This window comes from Haemorhous mexicanus, chromosome 12, assembly GCF_027477595.1.
Source record: "Haemorhous mexicanus isolate bHaeMex1 chromosome 12, bHaeMex1.pri, whole genome shotgun sequence".
Lineage (NCBI taxonomy): Eukaryota > Metazoa > Chordata > Aves > Passeriformes > Fringillidae > Haemorhous > Haemorhous mexicanus.
Window position 1 is genome coordinate 3,378,925 of NC_082352.1, and position 21,796 is coordinate 3,400,720.

The 21,796-nt window shown below is 45.4% G+C and overlaps 2 protein-coding genes and 1 long non-coding RNA gene across 7 annotated transcripts in view; 1 reads left to right on the forward strand and 2 right to left on the reverse strand.

Annotated features, from left to right (window-relative positions):
* Positions 1–3,943: 3,943 nt before the first annotated feature.
* CIAO2B (cytosolic iron-sulfur assembly component 2B) lies at positions 3,944–6,218 on the reverse strand. The gene is made up of 5 exons (XM_059857775.1): positions 6,008–6,218; positions 5,824–5,901; positions 5,100–5,225; positions 4,586–4,631; positions 3,944–4,154 (listed from the first exon to the last, which is right to left on the reverse strand). The coding sequence occupies exons 1-5, from the start codon at positions 6,146–6,148 to the stop codon at positions 4,057–4,059; spliced, it is 489 nt and encodes a 162-aa protein (XP_059713758.1). The 5' UTR covers positions 6,149–6,218; the 3' UTR covers positions 3,944–4,056.
* Positions 6,219–6,496: 278 nt separating this feature from the next.
* LOC132333052 (uncharacterized) overlaps positions 6,497–21,796 on the reverse strand; it is a 148,848-nt gene continuing 133,548 nt past the window's right edge. For 4 of the 5 annotated variants that reach the window (XR_009488049.1, XR_009488047.1, XR_009488045.1 and 1 more), the window contains one exon: positions 12,250–21,427. This is a non-coding gene — a long non-coding RNA (uncharacterized LOC132333052). Of the gene's footprint in view, positions 6,516–12,249; positions 21,428–21,796 lie in introns of those variants that run through there. The other variant, XR_009488044.1, reaches the window with a different exon arrangement.
* On the forward strand, positions 7,242–18,212 carry CES2 (carboxylesterase 2). The gene is made up of 13 exons (XM_059857784.1): positions 7,242–7,699; positions 8,083–8,287; positions 8,612–8,750; positions 9,023–9,156; positions 10,706–10,859; positions 11,101–11,202; positions 12,050–12,148; positions 12,622–12,762; positions 13,944–14,024; positions 14,862–15,009; positions 15,631–15,780; positions 17,530–17,602; positions 17,751–18,212. Exons 1-13 carry the CDS (start codon positions 7,624–7,626, stop codon positions 17,938–17,940), a joined length of 1,692 nt encoding a protein of 563 aa, XP_059713767.1. The 5' UTR covers positions 7,242–7,623; the 3' UTR covers positions 17,941–18,212.

The window sequence follows — 21,796 nt, forward strand, 5'->3', positions numbered from 1 at the left end:
ATCCTAAGAACCAGGATGGCTTCATCACTGCAGGCAGTGCTGCTCCCTAGATCCACAAAAGAGAAGTTAAGGAATGGAGATAACCTGTGTATGGCAGGATGCAAAAGCTCTTTAGAGGTAGGACATAAAATAATGTGTGAATTGGTAATAAGAGATAGGTTAAAAGGTCTCAGAGTGTGACAGAATGTCTTCTGCAGCTACTGAAGTGTGTTGGATGAAAGGAGGGCTCTCTGTTCCTTGTGTATTTTGTAAAAATGCCCTGTATTTTTAGCATTTTGTGAAATTAAAATTTTATGTGCTATTAAATGTTGCTGGCAAATGGCTTTGAGATCTGTGAACTCAAACACACCTCAGCTTTCCCTACTTTGGTTCTCTTTGCTGTTACTTAGTAACATCAGAGAGATTTTACTGCAAACTTTTCTTTTGCCTGTGGAAAACGTTGACTCTGCCACTTCCTCAGTGTGTATTCATGCCAAACAGTGCATTTGGTAAAGGAAGGGAAAGTGTCCAGTTCTCTGCTTGACAGGCCAAAGGGAAGTGCTTTTAACAGCTATAAAAAAGCCCTGTAAAACACAGAGTTTATAAACCAAAGCTCCAGAGGGAGATCTTTATCAAAGTGATAAAGAGGCAGACACGTCACTCCTGAGCATGGCCAGAACACTGAAATGGCTTTCATGAATTACCATTGCCAGTGTGTGGCACACACTGCTCCACCAGCAGCAAGGCCATGCAAGGGTGAAGCTCTTCCATGGACAGCTCAGCTGCATCCTTGGACACAAAGCTGCTGAGCCCGGGCTGCAGGGGCTGCAGCAGGGACACGGGGCAGCACCGGGGGGATCCTGCCCCTCCCGAGGGCTGGGGGCTCAAACAAACCCACCCCAGGGCAGGACAGCACACACAGCAGCCCTGGGAGCACACCAGGAGTGGGGAATGCCATCCAGCCACCCCTGGGAGCACACTGGGAATGGGGAATGCCATCTCCAGCTGCCTGGCAGCTCCTGCCTGCACACTGGGAGGGGGGAATGCCATCCAGCCACCCCTGGAAGACTCTGCCCAGAGCTCAGGAATGCACAGCAGATGTCTGCTCCTGGCATTTTTCCTGGACTTGAATGAGGCTGTTTGTATTCAACACAGCTGCTCCAAAGGGCCATGGTTTCTCAAGGAATGTGGCCTATTACAAAGCATTCCAGAGGCTAAATTTAGGGTGGAGTTTTGGAATAATAAACATCTGAAAAGAAAAATTTCTAACAAATTACTGTTTTGTTCTCCCAGTTTGTCTTAGGAACCAGCTAATGATCTTCAGAAGCAGCGTGGAAGGTTTTCACCAGAACTGGTGCTACATTATCAGCAATACAGAGCTGAAGGAGCCTGGACAGGAGGGCCTGGGGCCTTCAGCAAAGCCACTGGGGTTGGTTCTATGGTTAACACAACACCCACATCACTTAAACAAACCCACCAGATCTAAAGTAACCAAATTCTCCAGCCCTGAATAGCAGAAGTCAGACCTCTGCTTTGAGAGCCCACAGCAGGTCCCCCTGACTGAAAAGTCATCCCCCAACTATTGACTATAAACACAAACCATCAAACACATTCTGTTGCTTCTCTGAGAAGGTAAATGGTCCAAAGGGCATCCCCAGGGCTGCTGTGCACAGTGCAGAGCTTCACAAGGCAAGTGCCAACATCCCAATACATTATTTAACAGTAGAATTAGGCAGTGGTGAAAGCCAAGCAGAGAGCTTCAGCAAAGCACCATTTACTGATCCCTTCTCTCTTCGGAGAGCAGGTTGAAGCAATCTGTTGGCAGCTTAGTCATCCTCCTGTTTTCCCCCTGGCACATACTTGCATTTCTTTCTTCCCCAAAATCTGAGGGCAAAATTTATTTTCTTTGTAAAAAGCCACCCAAAACCAGAACACAAACTCCAACCACCCAAGCATGGTGGCCAGGAGCTGCCTGCATGCATCACTATGGCTGGGGCTTCATCTGTGCTGCAAATGCTGGCAGTGTCAGAGCTCATCAGTCCAGTGATTCAACAAGAGAGGCAGAGTAAAGCTGGGTCCTTCTGTTCCTTGCCCAGTATTAGTATTACATAAATACTGTCTTTATTTGCAGTTTCATTCATACATGCCAGCAGTGCTGCCCATTCAAAGGCTGCTGAGCCAGAGCTGAGCTGAGCTGCTGCAGAGTTGGTTTTCTGCAGCCCTGTGCAGAGGGAGGCTCAGCTCTGCCTGGGAAGGCCTGGCTTTGTCCCTCTCCTGCTTTGCTGGGTGACTTTGGACTCACACTTGGAGCACAGGACTGGACTGGACTGCCAGGCTGAGCTTTACACAATGCCCACAAGCTTCACCCTTTCCAAACAGCATCTGAGACCCTCCCAGGGAAAATGATACTGGAGCACAAAGCACTGCCATCAAACTGCTGAGCACAACCTGTATTTATAGAAAGAGTACCTCTTGTTTTCCAGATACCTGATGGCAAAGAAGGCAACATTGCAATGGTGTATGAGTTGGGACCCAGGACATCCCTCTGGCTGCCCTGGGTGATTCCAGACCCTGGCAGGGGGCTCAGAGACTTTGGCAATCAAAACCACCTGTGCCTTTGATTTCAGCCCTTGGAAACAATTCCCAGCTTTGTGTGAGGAGTTACAAACCACAAGAACTTGAGTAGAATGACAGTGAATTTGTCACAGGGTGAAAATGTAGAATTTTGGGGATTTAGAATGGGGGTTAAGGATGCAAGATGGAGGAATCTGGGTGTGTTCTGTCCTTCTTCTTCTTCTTCTCCTCCACCTTCTGCTGTGATGGTGGCACCTCTGGATTGGTTTAGAGCAGAAACAGACTGTCTGACACAGGTGATGGGTATTGGGAAATCATGGTAAATAAAGTACACATGGTTCTTAATATAAAAAGCCAACAGCACCCCAAGGGCAGAGACTGTGCCACAACCCAACCTGCTGGACAGATCTCAGCAGGGCAGAGAAAGAATGGAACAGATAAGGAAAAACAAACAACCTTGGAAAGCAGAACCAACGAATCTCCACTTCTTCTTCGGCCTTGGGGCTGGGAAAAAAAGACTTTTTGACACCTTGGGAGCCATTTCCACCACAGAAACCCCAGATGTATGCACCAAAATACCCAACAGGATTTCTCAACAGGTTCTTATTTTTCCACGTGGTCCAGGACTAGAGACATCCTTTACAAAAATTCAAATGAATTCTTAATGAGGTCTTCTATTGTCAATGTCTGCCAAAGAGAACAGTTCAGTGAATGCCACAGATCCCAAACCAGAAGCATAGGCTGGGTTTTAGCATTAAATCTCAAGGCATTTAGAGCAAAACTTGTCCTTTAGCTGTCAAACACTGCCAGGACAGTCTTTCAGCAGAGCCTGCTGGGCTGTTCATACTGAGAACTGCTAATGACTCCTGTATTGCAGGTGCACAAATAAAACCTCCTCAAAGAGACTGTATTTCCTACCACACTGATGGAGCAATTAAAAATAAATAATGATTTACACAGGTCTAAAGAGCCCTCCACATCTGGCTAATCTAAGTGAGATAATTAAATCCAGACACATGATTTGGAAGTGTGGACACTTACTGCTAAATGTCCTCCAGCTTTGCACACACCAGCTTGTACAGCTTGTGATGTCTGAAAGTAAAACTGCATCAACAGCCTGAAACTGTCACAGGAACGTAAAGATTTTAACTAGAAGTTACCTCGGTGTACTTGTGAAGTCCAGTGTGTAAAATCCACTTCTAAAATGCAGCTTATAACTAATTTTTAGTAGTGAGAAACCAGTTAAAAACAGGTTGAAAAAAAATTTTTAATGGAAAATTGTACCTATGCAATTGCTCATACATTTAAGAAGCCAATTTTTATTGTATTTTTGTAGCTGTCTGTGAGCTTACACAGTATTTTTTAAAAGAGCAAAGAAACATTTCCTCGAGAGAATTTAAGGGATTTTATTTTGCTCACAGTTTTATGTAGATTGTAACATCACCATCTATATACAGAATTAGTTTAGCAGATCAGACCACCAATGATTTCCTCCCCAGGCAGTCACGACCGAGCAGACAAACACTGATTCACCACTTCCAGCAGGTGAGAGTTTTCCAAGGCAGCTGCCACCCGTTCCTTATCAGCGAGCTGTTTGTTAACTGTGCAGGAAAAGCCCAGGGGAGCCCATCAGGACAGTGGCACTCGCTGTGCCCAGGCTGAGGGAGCACAGCTGCAGGGCTGGCGATGCCAAGGGCACCCCGGGCTCTGTCTGGGGCACAGCCTCTGCCACAGCAGCTGGGCAGGAGCTGCTCCACAGGTGGGACACAAGAAATCCCCGTTCCCTCCCCTTTTCCGAGTGCTCAAGCAAATCATCAGTGATGGTCTGAGAGCTCAGGCTGCCTGAGGAGATGTTTAAAGAACACTGCAGGGCAATCTAAGTGACACTCCACGTTCCTGCTGTGGAACATCCCCCAGAATGTGACACACAGACCTGAGCAGCTGCTCTGCAGCTGTGGGAATCTCTCTCCTCGCTAATTCTCAAGATTAAAACAAATATGAAGAGCACACAAGAGAGGACTAAAAGCCTTACCTGCGTGCTCAGAGGCATGTGTTCCTGGTGTTATATGAACATCCAGCTGAAACAGCAGCACACAAGAAACAGGGGATGAGTTCAACAAAACATTGGCAGATTAAGTTCAAACTAACAAAAATTACATAGTAACAAAAAGAAGGGAGAAAGTGGCAAGAATGTCCTATCAGTGACTCTATATACCAGAATGAAACAGAAGTCTAAAATTGCAGAGTATTCTGCATTTGCAGGTGCCTAAGCCTGCTCCAGACAAGGGTGAGAGCTGCCCTCCTGCTGCCACAGAGCACGCAGTGACTGCCCTCAGAACCCCCTGGCCATGACAACAGCCCCAGAACCCTGACAACCCCCAGAACTGGGCACTGCTATTGCACCCACTGCCCTCCCTGCTTCCTGCAGTCTCCCTCACACAAAAAATGAAAAAAGTTCTAGTTATTCTCCACTGCAAGCTGGGGTTTTTTCCCTTTTTTTTTAAATTTTTCCAAGCACAACGCCCCTCTCGTGCTTTGATGCCCACCTTGAACCTCTCGGGCAGCGAGCGGAGCAGTTTGACCTTGATGGAGAGGCCGATGAGGGTGGCCATGCTGCAGTGGGGGATGGTGGGGGTGAACTCCACCGACACCGTGCTCTGGGCATCGTCCACCTGCGGGGACACCCCTGTCACACCCAAACCACCCCGCCAGGCCCCGCACTGGGCTCACTGACATTTGTCAGTGCTCTGTTTAGGTACTACTGTAAATACAGTTACATATTGTAAAATACTGTCAATATATTTAAATATTATGAAATATTACATATCATTAAATGTAAATACTATGTTAAATATATATATTATACAAAGCATGTTATATCATAATTATTAAAATTATAACTATTCTAAATATATTTAAGTATTATATTATTTTTATATTATTTCATATATATAATGTAACAAATATTAATATATATTATTTAATATATATTGAATAGTTTTAATATATTATATATTATTGTATTTATTATTATACTTAATACACATTATCAAATAATATGTCTTTATTATGTATTATTTAATATCTAATGATTACTGTGTTATATAATATTAAATATGATCTTATTTAACTATTATATTATTTGATTATTTAAATATTATTTAAACATTGTATTATTGTCTTATTTAAACATAACATTCTATCCTATCCTATCCTATCCTATCCTATCCTATGGAATGACTGAGGCAGCACATTCCGGCGGGATCTCACTTTCACTCGCATTTGCTCGACGACGTTCAGCTCCTCCAGGGTGAGCGGGTGCTCGGGGTCATTGATGGAGCGGATGAGATGTGCGCGTTAAGGAAAGCGGCCCTGCCCTGCCCTGCCCTGCCCTGCCCGGCCCGGCCCGTCCCGGCCCGGCCCGGCCCGGCCCTGCCCGCTGTTCCCGCAGGATATCGAAGATCTCCCGGTCGTCGATGGCGTCGGGCAGCTCATCGTCCTCCTCGCGGGCGGTCACGGGGCGCTCCCCGGAGCGGCGGTAGATGAGTGGGTTCGCGTTCTCCAGCGGAGCCGCGCCCGGGCCCGGGCCCACCATGGCGGCACCGGCACCGGAACCAGCCCGGAGCGGGATCGGCGCCGCACGGGGCGGGAGCGGGGCGGGAGCGGGGCGGGTCCGGGGCGGGTCCGGGGCGGGAGAGGGGCGGGCAGCGGGAAGCGGGAAGCGGGAAGCGGGAAGCGGGAAGCGGGAAGCGGGAAGCGGGAAGCGGGAAGCGGGCAGCGGGCAGCGGGCAGCGGGCAGCGGGCCCGGCCCGGTTCCTCGGGCGCGTCCCGGGCGCTCCTGGGGCGCGGGGCCCTTGGGCTTCCCCGGAGCGGCCGCAGCCCCGGGCTGTAAGCGAAGGGAGTCGGTGGCGCGGTGTCCTAGGATGCTCCGATGCAATTGTTTATCTCATCCGTTCCCTGCTCTGAAAAGTCAAATAAAAAAAACCACAGACAAATTTAAACTGGAGTGGTAGAGTGTGGCGATGACATACTTTGGCTTCATAGACCCCTCTAAAAGGAGATTGAGAAAAGAATTAACTATTTTGATTTGGTTTTCTTCTTTGTTTATCGTTACTTTCTAGTTATTTGTAATCTAGTCCTGGTTTTTGGGGGGCCGGGCGGGTTAGGGGTTTTTGTTGCTTTGTTTTGCTTGTCGTGGCCTTTTGGTGATATTTTTGTTGTTTTAACGGGGTTTTAAAGAACTTTATAGCATTTAAGCTCTGTGTTCAGACTTGCCCTGTTTTCTCTGCCGGTGGCGCTGACAGCCGGTGAAAGAGCTGCGATTGGGGCTGGGCACCGCCGGCACCGGCTGGGGCCCGCCGGGCTCGTGTCGGCGATCGGGGGCTGTGTCGGCGATCGGGGGCTGTGTCGGTGATCGGGGGCTGTGTCGGCGATCGGGGGCTGTGTCGGCGATCGGGGGCTGTGTCGGTGATCGGGGGCTGTGTCGGTGATCGGGGGCTGTGTCGGCGATCGGGGTCTCTATGGGTGATCGGGGGCTGTGTCGGCGATCGGGGGCTGTGTCGGCGATCGGGGGCTGTGTCGGCGATCGGGGGCTGTGTCGGCGATCGGGGGCTGTGTCGGTGATCGGGGTCTCTATGGGCGATCGGGGGCTGTGTCGGCGATCGGGGGCTGTGTCGGCGATCGGGGGCTGTGTCGGTGATCGGGGTCTCTATGGGTGATCGGGGGCTGTGTCGATAATCAGGGGCTGTGTCGATACTCGGGGGCTGTATCGGCTCTCGGGGCTGTGTCGCTAATCAAGGGCTGTGTCGATAACCAGGGGCTGTGTCGCTAATCGGGGGCTGTATGGCTGATCAGGGGCGGTGTCGCTGATCAGGGGCGGTGTCGCTGATCAGGGGCTGTGTCGCTCTCCTGTTTGTTTTTGGCGCTCCGGAGGCGTTGGCTGCAGGTCACGCTGCAGTTCAGCCGCGCTCCGGCCCCTCCGGGCCCCTCCGGGCCCTCGCTGGGACCTTTGTCCCTTTCTGTTCCTCCTGAAAGCGGAGAGAGTCCCCGGGAGCCCGGCCGGGGGTGACAATGTCCCCTGCGAGCCCGATCGCGTCGCTTTGCGCCTGGTTTTGTTGTGTAGCGCTCCTCGTGTGCGGAGCAGAAGGTGAGCCCCGCGACCTGTTGGAGTTCTTGCAGCCGGGGAAGCCACTGCACCACGTTCCAGTGATTTTTACAAAGGCGGTAAATCTCTTCTGCTCTGATTACCAATGTGCAAAAATGCCTTCATGATGCAAAAATTACTGGTTTTGTGAGATGAAACTTTTTGAGATGCATGGTGACAAAATTCTGCCCTACCTGGCTCCAGGTGACACTGGCATGAGGGTTTGGCAGGGGGTGTCTGTCACTCCACCAAAGCAAAATGAAGACTGAATGAAATTGAAAACTGAAATTTTCTAAATTAAACAGTCAGTTTAAAATAGTTAAAAGTCTGTGTGATAATTTTGAAGATGCAATTTAATTTTTTTTTCTACCTTTTGTGTTACCTAGGACAGAGTGGTGCTGAGCCAGAAGTGACTATTGCACTCGGACGGCTCAGAGGAACGCAGACCAATGTGAAGGGGACAGACAAGCTTGTAAATGTTTTCCTTGGAATTCCTTTTGCAAAAGCCCCTCTTGGATCCTTGAGGTTTTCTCCACCTGAACCACCTGAACCCTGGACTGGTGTGAGAGATGCAACCTCTTACCCACCACTGTGAGAGCTGTTCGTTTGTAGGCAGAACCTGCCCGTGCTGGTCAGAGCTGTGTTTATTGGGGTGCAGAGGCCTGAGTTGATATTTGGTGGTGGATACACTGCCAGGACAGGAGGAGTATTTCTAGTACAGGCGTGGAGATGTGCTTTTACAGGCTGCACCTCTCACTGATTATAGATAAGATTATAGATAAAATTCAGGCACCCTGTGGGGATTCAGCTGGGAGCAAAAGTTTTCTCTGCTGTTGTTACCTTGATGCTGTTGCAGGTTTAGTACTAATAATTGTGCTGCCTTTTTTTTTTTTTCTTTTTTTTTTTTTGGTGAAGCTGTCCTCAAGATCTGTCCCTGTTGAAAACAGCTGAAAAAAACTTTAAAGAAAAACACCTTGCATTCCAGACTTCTGAGGACTGTTTGTATCTCAGTGTTTACAGCCCTGCTGGCTCAAGCAAGAAGGACAAGTTACCTGTATGTAAACCACTGAACAAACTTGTGTTTTATATAGCTTGCAAGTAATGATTGCTCCTAAGAGACTTGACTGCATTTGAAAATGTGATGCTGCACAAGCAGAAATAATATTAGCATGTGAAATTCCAAGTAAACCAATCTGAAATTCAGCAGCCATCGTGCTTCTGTGATTTGGTGTTCCTAATTCTCTGACATTGTTTTCCTTTTTCAAGTGAAATCTGCAAACCAGTGCATAAAGGTGTGTCTCACCCTTTCACCCTTTTGTTTCCAAGGTAATGGTGTGGATCCATGGAGGCAGTTTCATATTTGGTGGTGCTGCTCGCTACGATGGCTCTGCACTGTCAGCCTATGAGAATGTTGTGGTGGTATTAATTCAGTACAGACTGGGACTCCTTGGATGCTTCAAGTAAGGACCCCTATTTCACTTTGTAAAAAGTACTTGCTGTTATGTTTAAAGCATGGGTAGCTCTGATTGCTAAATGTGCTGAGCTTCTCTATCAGCTTCCCACTGTTAGAGTGGTTTAAAGGCACATAATTCACCGACATCAGGACTTCAGAACACTGAGAAATGTCTGTACATTCCCTCTGCACGGTCATGTGGTTGCAGCCTGCTCTCAGATCATAGCTGGGCTGATTTGATGCTAGACAGGGTGTTTGTTCTGGCCTTTGCTTCCATCCTCTGCTATGTAAAGCAAAAACTCAGGCAGAGAAAAGGCCAGGGATCTACCTGAGCAGGGGTGAGCAGAGAATGGAGGGAGTCAGGGGCTGAGGTGTGACCCTGAGGGGCTGTAGGTCACCTTGCACCAAACACAGCGTGCTGAGGTGGCCCCTGCTGTGCCACTGTCACTGTGCTGAGTGCTCTGTGCTTTCCTTCCTTGCAGCAAACACAGAATGCTGAGGTGGCCTCTGCTGTGCCACTGTCACTGTGCTGAGTGCTCTGTGCTTTCCTTCCTTGCAGCAAACACAGAGTGCTGAGGTGGCCCCTGCTGTGCCACTGTCACTGTGCTGAGTGCTCTGTGCTTTCCTTCCTTGCACCAAACACAGCGTGCTGAGGTGGCCCCTGCTGTGCCACTGTCACTGTGCTGAGTGCTCTGTGCTTTCCTTCCTTGCAGCAAACACAGAATGCTGAGGTGGCCCCTGCTGTGCCACTGTCACTGTGCTGAGTGCTCTGTGCTTTCCTTCCTTGCAGCAAGCACAGCGTGCTGAGGTGGCCCCTGCTGTGCCACTGTCACTGTGCTGAGTGCTCTGTGCTTTCCTTCCTTGCAGCAAACACAGAATGCTGAGGTGGCCTCTGCTGTGCCACTGTCACTGTGCTGAGTGCTCTGTGCTTTCCTTCCTTGCAGCAAACACAGCGTGCTGAGGTGGCCCCTGCTGTGCCACTGTCACTGTGCTGAGTGCTCTGTGCTTTCCTTCCTTGCAGCAAACACAGAATGCTGAGGTGGCCTCTGCTGTGCCACTGTCACTGTGCTGAGTGCTCTGTGCTTTCCTTCCTTGCAGCAAACACAGCGTGCTGAGGTGGCCCCTGCTGTGCCACTGTCACTGTGCTGAGTGCTCTGTGCTTTCCTTCCTTGCACCAAACACAGAGTGCTGAGGTGGCCCCTGCTGTGCCACTGTCACTGTGCTGAGTGCTCTGTGCTTTCCTTCCTTGCACCAAACACAGAGTGCTGAGGTGGCCTCTGCTGTGCCACTGTCACTGTGCTGAGTGCTCTGTGCTTTCCTTCCTTGCAGCAAACACAGAATGCTGAGGTGGCCTCTGCTGTGCCACTGTCACTGTGCTGAGTGCTCTGTGCTTTCCTTCCTTGCAGCAAACACAGTGTGCTGAGGTGGCCCCTGCTGTGCCACTGTCACTGTGCTGAGTGCTCTGTGCTTTCCTTCCTTGCAGCAAACACAGAGTGCTGAGGTGGCCCCTGCTGTGCCACTGTCACTGTGCTGAGTGCTCTGTGCTTTCCTTCCAGCACTGGTGACGAGCACGCCCGCGGGAACTGGGCGTACCTGGACCAGGTCGCTGCCCTCCGCTGGGTCCAAGGAAACATTGAGCACTTTGGGGGAGACCCAGCTTCTGTCACCCTCTTTGGGATATCTGCAGGATCCTGCTCTGTTTTTGCACATGTAGGTATATAGTAGATAAACATAAAAGTCTTCAAAAGCTCAATTGATGTAACATTTCATGCTTAATCTGGTTTTGACAGTAAGCTTAACAGCACATCAGGCTAAACCTGGAGATTTAGCAAATAAAGATGTATAACTCCCAACTGAACCAAGGAGTTAATAGACTATAACTAGCATAAAGTTGTAAGGTGAAGATGTTAATGTAGAATAAATACTTTTTTATTTCTTCCCTTCTTGGCAGGTGTTATCTCCTTTATCTAAGGGTCTCTTTCATAAAGCAATATCAGAGAGTGGAATTCTAATTCCCCCCAGTAAAGATTTACGTCTTTCCACAGATCTTGAGGTAAGCTCATTGTTTTTCATTTTAAAGTCTTTATAGCCTGAAATAGACTTCTTCTATGGATAGAAGGATACCAAATATCTATATAGGATATACAAAGGATACTAAAGGATAAAGGATATATATGGATATCTAAAGGATACTTCTTTGTGATAATTTGTTTAAAAGAGAAAAGGGGAAAATGTCATTGTATACTGTGCAACAAAGTTGATACTGTTTATTGTTGCAGCACACATGTGGAATTTTGGTCTGTTTGCTGTTAGAAATAGATTGGACAGCTGTGTGACTGTAACAGCTGTGGGCTGACAAAGGCATTTTCAGTCACACACATGCCAAGCTAGGCAAATGTCCATTTTTCTACCCACTGTACTTGATACAGTAACTGTGGCATTTATTATTGAGAGTTTGACAAGAATCCAGAAGAAGAATCCACTTTTTTATTGACCTACAGGTTTTTAGGGAGGGAGGGCCTTTATGTGAAGGAAATTAATTAAATATAAAACAAAAAAAACCCCAAACTTGAAATAAAATCACTTCCTATAAGTGCCTTTTCTTTACCTGTAATGGCAGACAGTAATAATGTAAATGTTTCTGAATTTTCTTTCCTTATTTGGTTTATGCTAGAAGCTTGTATTATCTCTACAGCAAAGTTTGAAAAAACAGTGAATGGAAGTACAGCAAGGAGAAGTACACCAGAATGATTTCACCTTGTGATAAAACTGTAGCATTTCCAGTAAAATAAAGTACTCAAAGATCTATCAAGTTCACTTAAATCTGCCACTAACAAGCTATTAACAGCAGCATGTATAGTGATTTTATAACAATGCCTGTCTTTGTTGATAATTTTCAGAAAATTGCCAGCATCTTCAAGTGTGAGACAAGCAGTTCCCTCTCCCTGCTGAGCTGCTTGAGGAAGCAGGAAGCAGAGCACATAGTCCTTAACAGCAAGGTGGGTGAGACTTCATGGCCACAGAACTTTGTAATGGCTCACTTGCAAAACTTTAGCTCAGCCTCTGATCAGAGTTCATTGATGGTCCGTTCCAAAGTTGATTTTTCTTATCTTTTGTCAAATACTCCCTAAATGTTGAAGCAATTTCACACATCAGTTCTTTCTGGAAGTTTGGCAGTGTCACAGCACCTGTGAAGTGGTGAGCAAGCTCTGAGCATCCCTATGCTGTAATGTCAGAACAGCCCAGGATCAGGAGCTCGTTACATTCCTCTACACCTTGACCCAGCCAGGCCTGCATTTTATACTCCCGTGCCAAACTAAATTTATGTTTCAGTGGCTGCAGATACTTGAATTCCTTAAAGCCCTTTTTTGCATTTTGGATATTCAATGTGGACATCTTACGTGATTTGAAGGAAAAATTGGAAATACCATTAACAACTAATTTGATCTTTTTTTTTTCCCTCTTCCTTCAGGAAATCTCATTTCTACCCTTAGTTTTGGATGGAGTGTTTCTTCATAAGCCACCTGAAGAGATACTGGCTGGAAAAGAATTCAATGCAGTCCCATTCATGATAGGAGTCACCAACAATGAGTTTGGCTGGAATATTAGATCGGTGATTTAATGTCTGTTCTTTATTTTTATTGTGTTTTTAATGTTCGTGTTAAGTGGTAGGACAAGTCTTTGCAGTGATGGAAAGACATACAAGGTTAACATTGCTTGTATCATGGCTCTGCAGTGACCCAGAACCACTGGGTCACAGAGGGTGAGAGAGGCTTCATCCTGCAAGTTAAAGTGCATGGACACACCAGCTGGAACATCCATTTTGTACAGTGCTTTCTTATCCTACAATTTTAATCCCTCATCCAGGCAGAGAGAGGAAAAATAATGCAATAATCAAGGACTTATTCCTGAAAGACAAGTAAAGCCAATCCTTTCCCCACAAGGCTCAGTAGTCAGGGTTGAGACACAGTGTGCTTAAAAATGTGCCACTGATCACCTAGAGCAGCTTTCCCTTGGTATCATAACCTGCAGAAAGAGCTTTCATCTGAAAATCTCATCTGGGGCAGAGTGAGGGCACAGTGCAGGTGCCCAGCCCATTCTCCTTTCTCATGGTTACTCCATGAGTAACTCCAAAACATGAGCAAATGCTCTCAGTGCACAAAAACTGCAGGAGATGGATTTGTGTCCTCTCCTTTCTTGTTCCTTTCTTTTATTTCCTAAATATTCAGGTTCCTTTGTGTAGTACCAAGCATTTGTTCTGAATCTATGAAGCAGCTGTGGCTGGTTGTAAGTCCCAGAAGAACAATGCAAAGGGAAATCTCTTTGAATTTATTTTGCAGACAGAAGAGTTGTTTTATGTAATGCTGTAAAAGAGGGAGAACACTGCATTATCCTTATTTCAGAGGCTCAAACAATTGGACTAGAGACAGACTGCCAGTGACTTTTAAGATCTCCCCCAACAGAATGAAAAAAGGCCTGTGAGACAGAAGCAGCTTTTTGCTTCAACTCTGCCCTCGTGTTTTCCAGTCTTACAAGTTTCTTAACATGGATTGAAGGATAAACTATGTATTAGGAGTGGTTTATGTAGAAACCTTCACCAAGACAACGTTTACTGCAGTAAATACCAGCTTTTCAAGACAGCTGCTACATTGTGCTGCACTTTTGCATACAGTATGATGCTTTAAAAATAAACACCAGTAGTAAGAATTAATAAAATAATGTACTTCCAATGTTTAAAATAATGGAGACATTGAATGGTATGCTAATAACATTGGTTTTTTTTTCTCTGTACAGACATCAAAAATGAAAGGTTTGAGGGAAATAGGAGACAGAAAATCAATTGCCTCCACTATAGAGGTTTTCCTGCCAATGATTGTAAGTACTGGTGCACTAATCTAATTTGAGAAGTGAATTTTCTTTTTCATGTGTGTAACAGATTTGAGTCTCACTGCTTGAGTCATAGTGTTACTGAGGGCTGAGGTCATGGTAGGCTTTGGGGAGAAGCCCAGCAAAGTTGACAGGACCAGAGTGTATGGAGTTCCACAGAAATAGGATTGAGCCAGGCCTGGGATTTGGGAAAATGCCTTTTTCAATCTAGACCTCAAACAATACTTTTATCTTACATATTTGTGGGATTACTGTAGTAGCTTCCCTAAGGTTAAGTTATCTCATGGCTAATCCCATGCTTAGGGAGTTTCAAGGTGTATTTTTCATTATGTTTACATTAAATGTAGCTTTTAAAGTAGTTACTTTGCACTCTTAGTTTTGAAGTGCATCTTTCAAGCAGCAAATTCTAACCCTGAAAATTTACACTGTTTGGAGATCCCATTGGCCTTGTCCTCTTGTCTAATGGTCCATAAATCTTTCAAGGACTGAGAATTTATGTTTGTAAATACTTTTACTTCTGTGATTCCCATCTCTCTTCTCCTGATGAAAACAGAAGCTGAAGATATTGTTAGGAAGAATTGCTGGATCTACACCTATTCCTGTAGAGTTTTAACCCATATAAATCTGGTGAAAATTTGACCTGAGGTGGTTGGTTTGTTTGGTATTTTTTTGCCCACAAAAAGCATGAATAGGTTTTGTTTCCCATCAACATGGGTCCTGTCCTGGACATTTGTGCCTTTGCAGAATCTCTGAAGCTTAAAATATGGCAAATTTTGCTGCCAATTCAGACAGTGATTGTTTGTCTGTTTGTTTCTTGTCTCTTAGGATGTACCCTCAGATTTTCTGCCCATGATCTTAGATGAATATCTGGGAGACACAGAGGACCCTGCAGAGCTACGGGATGGATTTCTGGACCTTCTGGGGGACATGGGAATTGTCATGCCAGCCATTAAAGCACTGAATTATCACAGGGGTAAGCTGACCAACAGCAGTGGGACACTCAAACCCCCTACTGCAGGCTGGATCAAATGATGCAGACACAAATCTTGTCATATGTAGGCAGCCCTTCCTGAGATTCCCACTGGGAACAAGGATACAGGTCTGCAGGGTTGTGTACAGTCCCTTATCTCTGTGCAAGTGTGCTCATAATCACAATATATTGAGAGCAGAGCATGATAACACAGGTAAATATTTGCTAACTGAAGTATACAGGCTTAAAAATTAAAACATTTCAAAGCCACCTTTGTCCTTTGGCCCACGGCTGCTTGGGAAGTCAGCAGCTCTGTGTTCTGTAAATTTTCTGGTGTGTAGGTGTACACAAGCTATGCCAAGATACTCAAAAGTGGAAATAATTTGATATTTTGTTTTCTAGACATTATCTTAGGGTGGATCTTCCTTTTTTTTTTTTTTTTTTTTTTTTGTGTAAGCTGAGCTGTTAATTTTCCATTAAAAGTAAAAGTACATATTTGAACGTAACAATTACACTAGAAATGTGCCCAGTATAAAGCTCTTTTTAAAGGAGTATTTTAAACAGCTGATGACACCTGAAGTTTATGTATCTCTTCTGTAATTCCCTGCATGTTCTGTCTTGCAGAGTCTGGAGCTCCTACCTACTTCTTTGAGTTCCAGCACAGGGCCAGTGCATACCGGGACAGCAAACCTGGCTATGTGAAGGCTGACCACGGGGATGAAGTTGGCTTTGTCTTTGGGGGGCCATTTCTGGCTGGGGACATCCAGCTCCGCAGTAAGGAACAGACACCATTCACTCCTGAATGAGTCCTGTGGCCCTGGCATTTTTCTGTTCAGTGTTCTATTACTTTGCATCAGATTAAGGTGCATATATTGGCAATGAGACCAAGCCATAACCCTTCCTCCTGGCAGAATTGATATTATGCATTTAACCATCTTCTCCATCTTCTCTCCTTTACAGTTTGCTTGGTCTGAAGCCAGTTCCACATCTTGTCAGCAATTGAGTAAATAGGATATTTGCTAGAAAATTCACTCTCATTATCCCAGCACTGTGCATGAATTTGCCAAATGGCTTTGGTTGTTAATGAAATTGAAGGAAAGGTCAATTAAACTTGCAGAGTGCTTGGGAAGCAGGAAATCCAGGATCTCTTCTTTTCCTGAGGAGTTTAGGCCAGTGTCTCCTCCTTTCAGGAAATCCCATGGGCTGTCAGGCTCCAGAGAATGGGGGACTTGGTTTCTTTTGCAGGAAGTGATTCCAGCCATGTTCAGAGCAAGGCTTGGAATTCCAGTGTTTCATTTTCTGTGTGAAGATCCAGTGGTTAGCTCTGTTTTGCCTCACAATTCAGTTCATACTTGAGCATTTATTCAAATGGAACAGTCCACTGAGGGAGGATTAAGGGTGTGCTCCCCAAATTTCCATGGGATTCTGGAAGTTCCTCTGTGAGAATCCCACATTGTTATATTCCCAATGAATCTGCCAGTCACTGAACTGTTAAGAAAGATGATGCCACTTCCTAAGGAACATTATTAATCCAGCAATATCCTTTAATTACATATGCCTAAGACAGTAATACTCAGCATGAAGTATTTTCTTTCCTGTGGAACAGATTAAGAACAGTTCTTATTTTGACAGAGACACAAAAATTCTGCTTATTTTAAGTGAATTCACTATTTTTTTTCTGCCTTTATTTTTGTGATTTGCACAGTAGTTCATAGTCTGCTCAAAGCCTACATAAGTGAAAGTATTTCCTTTTACTTCATTGAACTTTGGAGCAATCCAGCTATGTTGTAAAGCCCTTTGTTACCAGAGCCCTTTAATTTTTCCTTTAATTTTTTTTCCTTTAATTTTTTTTTTTTGGTTTTTTACTTACATTTCTGTGGCACTAGGAAACACTGAACAGCTCTTTTCCTCTTTGCCTGAATTTATCAAGGGCTTTAAGATACCAAACATTTTTCTTAGTGTATTGAGATGCATTTATAATTAAAAGCACACAGGAACTGAAGTGATTCTCACCTAGTGGTACAGTGAGCTTATGTTATGCATAACTATATTTAAAGAAATACTCTTAAAGTATTGGCTGAGAAATGGGGTGGCACCATCTTGTGTGAGAATGAAGAAATCTTTGCCTTGTCATGCTCTGAATAATAGGGAGAGTTCCAGTCCCACAAAACTAGAATGGGACCCAGAAAAAAAAAATGAGCCATGTGGCCCATTCCTGGAGTTGTACTGGGATGCAGGACACATGGGGGTTTTTTGGTTCTGCTCTGATTTCCTGGAAAGTTGCAGACACATCACCTTATTTTCTTGTTCCCAAATTCCCTGATTTCTGCAGTAGGGTAATGATGCTGAAGTAATTCATCTGGAGTGCTGAAATCCCCTGACCCTTGCTGTAGTAGTGATGTTGGCCAGTGGTGTTGCAATTGCCACATTGCCAGTTGCCAGCTCATTCACAGAGGGAAATGCTGCTGCTGTAGCAGCAATGTCCTGATTTCTGCCACACACAGGAGCTATTCTGTCTTTCAGGTGAAGTTACAGAGGAAGAGAAGAACCTCAGCAGAACTCTAATGAAGTACTGGGCTAACTTTGCTCGAAATGGGTAAGAATCATGAAGTTTGTGACAGATATTGCTGCTTTGCACTGACTCCATGGGGAATTGGCTGGTTTATTGATTCAGTCTGAACTCGTGGGATTGAATTCCCCTGTGACTGAAAAGGGCACTCACTCTTCTTTCCTCTTGCTCACAGAAATCCTAATGGAGAGGGTCTGGTTGAATGGCCGTCTTACAACCTAAATGAAGAATACTTGCAGATAAATCTACAGCAAAAGAAAGGCAGAAAGTTGAAAGAAAAGAAGGTAGCATTCTGGAAAAAAGTGATCCTTGAAAAGACAAATAGCAAAAGCACGCAAAATAACAAGTTTAAATTAGAGTTATAATTTACAGTCTAAACATGCACATAACCTGTAAACTATTAGGATATTAAAAAAATTAATTGAAGTATATTTGAGGATAAAATTGCATTTCCCTCACCTTTTCTTCGCAGTTGTCATACCTGCAGTTATTCACTGTAATAATTCCAGTTGATCCTCACTTGTCAAATACAGCTACCAAATTTCCCCAATGCTCACGTTTTTCTGTCACTGCCCACGACTGAAGACAGAATGTAGCAGCACCATTCTTTTAATAAAGGGAAATCAATGAAGACCTAGTTTGTGAGTGAGACTCTCTTGATGCCAAATTTATTGGTGGCACAGAAGCTGTGGTCTGATGTAGATAGAGTAATGTCCTCTGTGGAAAGAAGAGGAAACTACAGAATGTTCTGCTGTGTCACTTGGTTTTACAACTGAGACAGGACAGTTCTGACTGCTGTGGTACTTAACCTGTAACAGTAGTGCTAGAATTAAGACTTCTCCCAAATGTCAGAAAAGGGAGAAAAATTCTCCAGTATCCACAATTCTCAGCTTTTACATTTAGTTGCAGCTCCCCTACAAGGATTAAGATTTCTGTCATTTCCCCAGTGCTTCTCTCTGTGCTCCAGGCTGTCCCCTGTGCCACTGTCCCTGTTTGCAGTGGCTCACAGCCTCATTGCCAGCACTGGGTCTGTCCCAGGGCCACTCCAGAGTGCTGCCAAGAACAAGGCTTGCACACTTCATGGCAGAGTTTTCAATCACTTCTCTGCCATGTCTTTGCTGTACCTGGCTCCTAGGCTGCTTCAGCTATCCCATATCACCAAAGGGTTACTGGGGACAGACAAAGGTGATACAGAGACTCCATCATCAGAAGGCATGAAAAGCACTTTATTATTAGAAATCTACAATTGTGGACCTGTGACCTGATTGGCCTTTAGGAATCTTCTCTCACCTATTGGTCAAGAAGTGACAACTCCTTATAAACATCTTTGACAAACAGAGATTGCTTGTCAGGTGCAGATTGAGATAATAATTGTTTTAATTTTTTCTCTGAGCTTTCTCACATCTTCCCAGGAAAATCCTGGGAGAGCAGTGTCTCTGTTCAGAGGTTATGTGATTACCACAATCCCAGCCACATTCCTGGTCACACTGGTGCCTCACAGCAGTGATTCAGCTCCACACATCCTACAGGGCAATGAACATCAGTTCCCCCTCCCTTCAGCTCCCCTCTGTATCTCTGGAAGAATTCTTAATTATTCATGGCTAATAATGTCCTACAACTAGCTACCCATCCCTTCTTTCCAAATTACTTTACTGGAAGAAGTAGGGTGGGATTTTCTACATTGTCTTGCCCAAGTTCTGTTGCCAGGCAGAGCTCAGGAGCAGGGTGAGACTGTTTTACCACTGCAGTTTTGGTAAGCAAAACTTCCTCCTAAGCACCTGTCCTCACTTCTTTGTTTTACCTCCTTTATTGTGTGAGGGGAATATAATTTCAAAACAGTCGTGCTAAATCTTCATTGTACAAACCTTTGAAGTGCTGTGCCGCTTCCTTTAAAAGGAGATAAACAGGCAGTGCTGTATGGGTGTGCACAGAATACATGCTCATCTTGTGTATGCACAGATGTGCAGTTGAATTGACTTCCTAGCACAGGCCAGCACTAAAAGTAAATTACACTGGAAAATGTCAGAAGATCTTACTCATTTCTATGTAGAGATAAGCACTGTGATGCCCTTGTCTCCTGAGGTGAGATTCACACTGTTTCTTTAGCATATGGTAAACCTGTCCAAGCTTCAGAGGGTCTAGCTCCAAGTTTTACATTCTGTAGTTTCACTGGATCCTCAGCAGGGGCTGTGATATTTTATTGTAGCAGCGAGCCCCTGAGCAGGGAATAACGAGCATTGAGTTGGTGATTGCAGGAGGCTGATCCATCACTTTATTGCACTATACCATACCATTCTATACCATACCATACTACACTATATTATGCTACACTATATCAAAACCCATTACCCTTGCCAGACAGTCCCACACACACGTGGATCCAGTTGGTCAGTGAATCCAAACACCACCACCAGTGTCCAGTGAAGAAACCACGCTTTGGTAAACAATCTCCATTGTAGCAGGCACAGGGCCAGCTACGGCTCCATGGAGGAATGTTTAGAGATAGGTATTTGCTGAGTCATAGGAATTGAACCAGGAGTCCTCACTCTGGTCCTCCAGGCCTGCTTATCTCTCTGTGACCCCATAGGCTAGTTTCCCTAACCCTTACAATTGGTCAGTTTCCAATCCCCCCTAACCCTATAAAAGGGGCTGTCTTGGCCCATTTTGTTAGAAGAGCTGCATTTGGACCCTTCGCGAAACCCTCAGAATAAACCATCGTGGAACACTCTGAAGCCAACCTTCTCTTCTCTCTCGTCTGCTTTCCTAGAAGCCACGGCCAGCCAAAGCCTCGAGCAAGCTAAAGAGCTGAAACCATAAAAGAGCTGATATCACTGAGAGCTGACAATCACTGAGCTTGCTAGGGGCCACGGCTGTGCCGCAGTCTGGGCTAGGGCACTCAGCCCCCAAAGGGCTGAGGTACCCGGCCTTGAGACTGCTAGCTGGGGTGCTTTAACCCTACGGGGAACCTGCTGTCCGGCTAAGGAGCTAGCCCCTGTGCCTTCATTATTTTACACTCCATAACAGGTTCCGCATGTGCACAACAACAGGTGCAGCACATGGAGATAGGAATTGTTTTCTCTGAGCTTTCTCACAGCTTCTCAGGAAAATCCTGGGAGAGAATTATGTCTCTCTCTGTTCAGAGGATATGTGATTACCACATCTCGCCCTGTTTACTGTAAAATAAAAGAAGAAGAAGAGGAGGAGGAGCTGCGTTTGCAATTCTTCGGCTGGGCCCTTTGCAGAGGAGAGAACAAACACATCTCAAGAGGTTTATCTCCTGCCAATCAAAACCTCATTTAGAAGCTGATTTAGAATGGTCAGAGAGATTCTTTACCTGTAGAATATCTACTTCTATCATATCACTAAAACAAGGTTTAGAATATTAGAAACCAAGCAACAATGCAAAGAATGATCATTGTTTATAAGTCCAAACAGCTGAGTTTCAGAAGAAGGTCCATTGACTGGAGATGTTAATCTTTGACATCCCTGAATGTACTTCTTGGTCCTGAAACAGAGAACTGCTGAATCCTGAAACAGAGAACTGCTTCCCAGGGAAGCCGAGGGTGCCTGGTTATGAGCAGGCTGCATGGGGCTCCGTGGGTCCCAGCAAGGGTCTGATAGTGTCCTGGAGAAATCCTGGAGAAATCCCAAAGGAATCCCAGCAGAGTCCTGGCGGGTCCAATGGGGTCCCAGCAGTGTCTCACATCCCACAACTCCACAAAGGACACAATTTCCATGGGGGTTCAGTAGAACCCCCCGTGTTCAGCCTCAGCTGTGAACTCGGCCGGATCCATCAGGGCCCTGGTTCTCCAGCCCAGGCTGCACCCACGATATTTGTCTTTTTTTTTTCAGCTATTGAAATCAGGACAGGTAGCAGTTTATTACAGTACAAAGAGGCAAAGGTCATCATGCAGCAGGATTTTTTCATTGACCTTTATGCATTATTCACTTATTAATTGTGTAACATTATGACTTACGCATTATTCACTGATTGAGGGCAAGCTGCAAAATCTCCTAAATTTAATGCCAAACTGGATTCAAGAATCATACTCACCAGGTATGTAGCACTGTCCTCAGATTCTACAAGTCTGTGTCACTGAAGTAAGAATCTCCACCTTTGCTAAGCATATAGGCCATGCTCACAGATCCACCAAAGTATCTCCAGAAAAGGCTGAAGGGATCCAAAGTCCCATTTTTTTGTTATCTTACTGTAAGTAGGAT

Coding starts and splice junctions, on each gene's coding strand:
- CIAO2B (XM_059857775.1), bottom strand. CDS start 6,148: ATGGTGGGCCCGGGCCCGGGCGCGGCTCCGCTGGAGAACGCGAACCCA. Junction 5,902..6,007: donor ACGACCGGGAGATCTTCGAT/ATCCTGCGGGAA, acceptor TAACGCGCACAT/CTCATCCGCTCCATCAATGA. Junction 5,226..5,823: donor TCGAGCAAATGCGAGTGAAA/GTGAGATCCCGC, acceptor GTGTCCCCGCAG/GTGGACGATGCCCAGAGCAC.
- CES2 (XM_059857784.1), top strand. CDS start 7,624: ATGTCCCCTGCGAGCCCGATCGCGTCGCTTTGCGCCTGGTTTTGTTGT. Junction 12,763..13,943: donor TTGGCTGGAATATTAGATCG/GTGATTTAATGT, acceptor TTCTCTGTACAG/ACATCAAAAATGAAAGGTTT. Junction 15,010..15,630: donor AGCACTGAATTATCACAGGG/GTAAGCTGACCA, acceptor TCTGTCTTGCAG/AGTCTGGAGCTCCTACCTAC.